The following is a 6,354-nucleotide window of genomic DNA, read 5'->3' as shown; positions in this document are numbered from 1 at the left end:
AAAGAAACCCCATCTCTATTAAAAATACAATAATTAGCCAGGCCTGGTGGTACACGCCTATAGTCCCAGCTACTCGGGAGGCTGAGACAGGAGAATTGCTTGAACCTGGATGTGGAGGTTGCAGTGAGCCAAGATCATACCATTGCACTCCAGCCTGGGCAACAGAGCAAGACTCCATCTCAAAAAAAAAAAAAAATTTTTTTTATGCAGAGACAGGGTCTCACTATTTTGCCCAAGCTGGTCTTGAACTCCTGGTCCCAAGCAATCCTCCTGCTTCAGGTCCCATCATGCTGGGATTACAAACATGAGTCACTGTGCCCAATCACAAACTCTTAAAATCAGAGAATTTATCCCTGCTACTAGAACCAGCGACAGGTCAAAGTGAGAAGGACTCAGCCCACTATTCCTGGCTTTGAAGATGGAGGAAGAGGCCAGCCATCAGCCAAGGAATGTGGACAGCCAGTAGAATCTGGAGAAGGCAGGAGACAGATTCTCCCCTAGAGCCTCCAGAAGGCAATGCAGTCCTGCCGTCATCTGTCTCAGCCTGGTGAGGCTTATATTGGACTTTTGACCCACGGAACTGTATGATAATAATTTCTGTTGTTTAGGCCACTAAGTTTGTGGGTATTTGTTAAAACAGCCATAGAAGACGAATATACCACTTTTTCCTGATTCACAGAAAGAATTTTAAGTCAGTGGATAAAATGAAGTTTCTTATTGTATAAAGTGTCCTTGTACCTTTGATACTATTGACTAGTGAACACAGGAGAACAACAAAAACCAGACAGCTTGGTGTCCTTCTAGGAGCCCCGCCCATGCCTTTCAGATGCTCATGTAACGAAACAAGTTGAGAACCACCTGACCTGTAACTACCACAAGGTCTCACTGAGCAGCTGAAGGTGGTGGCTCCATGTAGATGATCACCTGGCAGCTAACGTTTTGGGGATTTTTTGTTTGTTTTTTTTTGTCTGAGACAGGGTCTCACTGTTGTCCAGATTGGAGTGCAGTGGCAAAATCGTAGCTCACTGAAGTCTCAAATTCCCAGACTCCAGCAATCTTCCCACTTCAGCCTCCTAAGCAGCTGGGACTACAGGAGCGAGTCACCACATCTGGCTCATTTTTTTTTAACATTTACTTTTTTTTTTTTTGAGATGGAGTCTTGCTCTGTCGCACAGGCTGCAGTACAGTGGCACGATCTCAACTTACTGCAAGCTCTGCCTCCCGGATTCACACCATTCTCCTGCCACAGGCTTCCGAGTAGCTGGGACTACAGGCGCCCGCCACCATGCCCAGTTAATTTTTTGTATTTTTAGTTACAGGTGTGAGCCACCGTGCCCGGCCAACATTTACTTTTTGTAGAGACGGGGTCTCCCTATGTTGTCCGGGCTGGTCTCGAATTCCTGAGCTCAAGGGATCCTCCTGCCTTAGCCTCCCAAAGTGCTGGGATTACAGGCATGATCCACCTCACCTGGCCATGGCAGCTAAGTTGAGTATTCACTCCCATTAACCAGAAGTTCCAAAGTGAGTGCCTACTCTTTGCAGAGGACTGTGCTGGCTCCCAGGGATACAAAAGTATACCTGGTCTCCACCATCAAGGATTCCACAGGGTGGTAAATGCTATGACATCAGAAAGTTCAAAGTGACAGGGGAGCATGGGGAGAGTGAGTGTCTAAGCTAGACTTACCTTCAGCAAGATGACTGCACAGTCAGACAGTAAATACAGTGAGCCTGCTCCAAGGGGGTGAGCTTGCAGACTGCCTTCCCATACATTGATTACCTGGCCTTTTCCTTCCCTAACCAGCCCATGGGTCCCTGTAGCTGAACCCACTGTGCACACTCACCTGTTTCCACATCGTTGGCATTGGCTGAGTCCCTCAGTCTCTTCAGAGCTGTAAAGAGAGTAACATGCCAGTTTAAAAAAACAGCCATTGGCTGGGAGTGATGGCTCACGCTTGTAATCCCAGCACTTTGGGAGGCCGAGGCAGGCGTTTCACTTGAGGCCAGGAGTTCAAAACCAGCCTGGAAAACATGGTGAAAGCCCGTCTCTACTAAAACTACAAGAAAATTAGCTGGGTGTGGTGGCGCATGCCTGTAATCCCAGCTACTCTGGAGTAGCTGGAGGCTGAGGCAGGAGAATCGCTTGAACCCAGAATGTGAAGTTTGCAGTAAGCCAAAATCGTGCCACTCCAGCCTGGGTGACAGAGTGATACTCTGTCTTAGAAAACAAAAACAAAAACAAAAAAAACAGCCATCTAGCCAGGTGTGGTGGCGTGCGCCTGTAATACCAGCTACTTAGGAGGCTGAGGTAGGAGAATGGGTTAAAGCCAGAAGGTGGAGGCTACAGTGAGCCAAGATTACGTCACTGCACTCCAGCCTGGGTGACAAAGCGAGACTCTGTCTCAGGGAGAAAAAAAAAAGAAAAAAAAAAGTCATGATGGCCGGGCACAGTGGTTCATGCCTATAATCCCAGTACTTTGGGAGGCCAAGGCAGGTGGAACACTTGAGGCTAGGAGTTCAAGACCAGCCCGGCCAATAGGTGAAACCCCATCTCTACTAAAAATACAAAAATAGCCAGACGTGGTGACTCACGCCTGTAATCCCAGAACGTTGGAAAGCTGAGGCGGGCAGACTGCCTGTGCTCTAGAGTTTGAAACCACCCTAGGCAACATGGTGAAACCTTGTCTATAGTAAAATACAAAAAATTAGTTGGGCATGGGGTTACACGCCTATAATCCCAGCTACTTGGGAGGCTCAGGCAGGAGAATCGCTTAAGCCCAGGAGGCAGAGGTTGCAGTGAGCCAAGATTGCGCCACTGCACTCCAGCCTAGGCGACAGAGTGAGATTCCATCTCTAAATAAATAAATAAATAAAATAAAAATAAATAAATAAATAAAATAAAATACAAAAGTAGGCAAGTGTGGTGGTGCATGCCTGTAATCCCAGCTACCTGAGAGGTTGAGACACAAGAATCACTTGAGCCCAAAATCACACCACGGCACTCCAGCCTGGGTGGCAGAGCAACGCTCCATCTCAAAAAAAAAAGAAAGAAAGAAAGAAAACATATTTCTCAATCTTAGGTTAAGTTCTAACTTAAATCAATCTAACATGGTAAAACCCCGTCTCTACTAAAAATACAAAAACTAGCTGGGTGTGGTGGCGTGGGCCTGTAGTCTCAGCTACTTGGGCGGCTGAGGCAGTAAGCCAAGGTTGCACCACTTGCACAGCAGCCTGGGTGGTAAAGTGAGACTCTTGTCTTGAAAGAAGAAAAGAAAGACAGTGCCCTGGGAACAAGGAGGAACTTGAAATGAGGCGGAGCTAGTACAAAGGCCACATGCTCCTGCAAATCCTCCAAGACTCTTTTTGGAGCCAGATTTCCTCTCTATCACTTGTAGTCGCAGGGTGACCTTGAGCAAGCTAGTTAACCCTGCTGGGCCTTGGGTCTATCATCTGCACAACAAGGCTGAGTCTTTCTGCCAGCCCTGAGTTATTGCAAATGATTTACACGGAAGCTCTTTGTGAGTTGGTTATACAAATAATCTTATATTCTCCTTCAAAGCAGGTCGTTCTCAAATGATTTGCCTAAATTTGGTATTTCCTAAGCAGAAAGTTTTTCCCCCTCCAATGGCTAATGGAAAGTAACGTCTTTGTCATCAGAGATATGGTCAAAAATTGCAATTCAGATACATAACAATTCCTTGCTTTCATACAGCACTGTACAGTCTATACAACACTTCCAAATTCTTTTTTTTTGAGACGGAGTCTCTCTCTGTCGCCCAGGCTGGAGTGCAGTGGCCTGATCTCGGCTCACTGCAAGCTCCGCCTCCCGGGTTTACGCCATTCTCCTGCCTCAGCCTCCCGAGTAGCTGGGACTATAGGCGCCCGCCACCTCACCCGGCTAGTTTTTTGTATTTTTTAGTAGAGACGGGGTTTCACCATGTTAGCCAGGATGGTCTCGATCTCCTGACCTCATGATCCGCCCGTCTCGGCCTCCCAAAGTGCTGGGATTACAGGCTTGAGCCACAGCGCCCAGCCAACACTTCCAAATTCTTAATCTTCGCGACATGACTAAAATACGGCTAGTCATAGCCAGTCCTGGAAGAAACCCCAAAAGTCCCCATTCTTAATCTCTCAGTGCCTGGGTTTCCATGTCACCCATGTAATATAGAAGACAATATGGTAGATATACCAGAGCAGGAGTTTGAGTCGGGCTGACCCAGATTCTAATATCAGCAACAGCCACTTGCTATGTGACCTGGAATAAGACAATTTCTCTGAGCCTCAGTTTCCTCTTCAGTAAAATGGGAAGAATTTCTATATTTCAAAGAGTTCTTGTGAGGACAAATGATCATGTATCAGCATGTTTGGGGCACAACAAAAGCAGCACAACAGCTAACATCCATTACCTTACTTAACTCATCCCATTTTACAGATGAGAAAACTAAGGCTGAGGCCAGGCCAATGGCTCATGCCTGTTATGCCAGCACTTTGGGAGGCCGACGCAGGTGGATCACCTGAAGTCAGGAGTTCGAGACTAGCCTGGCCAACATGGCGAAACCCCATCTCTACTAAAATTACAAAAATTAACCGGGGGTGGTAGCGGGCACCTGTAACCCCAGCTACTCGGGAGGATGAGGCAGGAGAATCGCTTGAACCCAGGGGGCGGAGGTTGCAGTGAACCGAGATCACGTCACTGCACTCCAGCCTGGGCAACAGAGAGAGACTCCGTCTCAAAAAACATAATAATAATAATAATAATAATAAATAAGTAAATAAATAAATAAAAAATAAAAAAATTTACAAGAGGTCATATCTTTGCCCTACGAAAGTATACTCTAATGTAGGTAAAGGAGCTCAAGTGCACGTGCATTTAAACAAGACTGATACGACTTGGCTGGCAGGCTCATGCATCACAACCCTCTCCACTGAATAATAAAACGAAGCCGTTCTCCACTAACGAAGCGCGCCCACAACAGAACGAACGTTACACATCAATTTATAATTATCCAACCAATAAGTGATACCGAGCCTGGAAACGTTTAACAATATCAGAAATTCGCCAGTGAGAGAGTCTGGGGCTGACTGATCTTCAGAGGCAAGGAAGACTATTTATCTACAAAAGCACCTACCATCACCCCCATCATGTACTCTGAAAGGAGACGTCAAAGGTCAGTGCACGACCTCAAGCGCAGCGATCGGGGGAAGCCCCGCGACTAAGAGGGTCGGGGGCGACGAAAGCGAAGCGGCGGCCCGGCGTCCTCCACAAGCGCCACCGCCCTCATCCAGGGGTTGCTCGCCCCGCGCCCCCGCGCCGCTCGCCGCGCTCGCGCGCATCCCGTCCCTTGCCTGTGGGAACCACGAGCCCGGTGGCGGCCTGGCGCGTCGTCTCTCTGTCGGTTTTTCCGGCGGGGAATCTTGCAGCGCAGCTCCGTCGGCGGCGGCCTCGTCGCGCGGCTCCGCATCCTGCTGCCACAGGACGTGCAGGTAGCGCAGCGGCGACTGGGCCCCGCCGGACGCCCGGCCCGAGAGGCCCGCGTCGCCGCCCAGCGCAGACCCGAAGTCGGCGAAGGAGAAGAGGCCCTCAGCGCCCGTCAGCGGCTCCGGCGCCACCGCGCACTCGCCCTCCGAGCTTGAGTGGCCCGAGCGCCGCTCGTCGTCCGCGTCCCCGGCGGCGGCTGCCATGGCAACGGCTCCGCGCGGGCCTGGCCGCCGGAGCCTCGTTCCCGATCGACCAGCGGACCTACTTCCCTCCTACCTGAGTCGCGCTGTCAGCTAGCGAGCGGGCTGGCCGGGCCTGCAACCACGGCAACCGAGCCGGGGTGGGCTCAGGCCGAGCCGTAGCGGCGAACCAATGACGACCCTTCCAGCTTAAACCCCTCCCAAAACCAATCGGAAAGGGCGGGCACAGTATAAGCAGGATAATTGGACAGGATTTCCGGCAACGTGACTGACAGAAATAATAACCAGTCATAAACTTAAAGTGACCTTGGCTTTCGCGGTACGTCGCTACCTGAGCCCATAAAACGGCATTTCAGACACCTTTTTTTTTTTATTTGGAGTCTCACTCTGTCGCCAGGTTCGCAGTCTTGGCTCACTGCAACCGCCGCCTCCTGGGTTCAACCGATTCTCCTGCCTCAGCCTCCCGAGTAGCTGGGACTACAGGCGCGCGCCATCACGCCTAGCTAATTTTTTTTATTTTTAGTGGAGACGGGGTTTCACCATATTGGCCAGGATGGTCTCGATCTCTTGATCTCGAGATCCACCCACCTCGGTCTCCCAAAGTGCTGGGATTACAGGCGTGAGCCACCGCGCCCGGCCTCTTTTTTTCTTTTTCCTTTCTATTTCCCGGTCTAACGA

General features: G+C 49.9%; 1 protein-coding gene across 1 annotated transcript in view; it reads right to left on the bottom strand.

The window, feature by feature from the left end:
• ANKRD54 (ankyrin repeat domain 54) overlaps nucleotides 1-5,989 on the bottom strand; it is a 19,787-nt gene extending 13,798 nt beyond the window's left edge. Inside the window, exon 1 of the mRNA XM_017861258.1 lies at nucleotides 5,179-5,989. Within this exon, the coding sequence (XP_017716747.1) occupies nucleotides 5,179-5,679 (501 nt within the window). The 5' untranslated portion in view covers nucleotides 5,680-5,989. The remainder of the gene's footprint in view (nucleotides 1-5,178) is intronic.
• Nucleotides 5,990-6,354: the final 365 nt, after the last annotated feature.

Source organism: Rhinopithecus bieti, unplaced genomic scaffold, assembly GCF_001698545.2.
Source record: "Rhinopithecus bieti isolate Rb0 unplaced genomic scaffold, ASM169854v2 scaffold_56975, whole genome shotgun sequence".
Lineage (NCBI taxonomy): Eukaryota > Metazoa > Chordata > Mammalia > Primates > Cercopithecidae > Rhinopithecus > Rhinopithecus bieti.
This window is presented reverse-complemented; position numbering and strand designations above follow the sequence as displayed.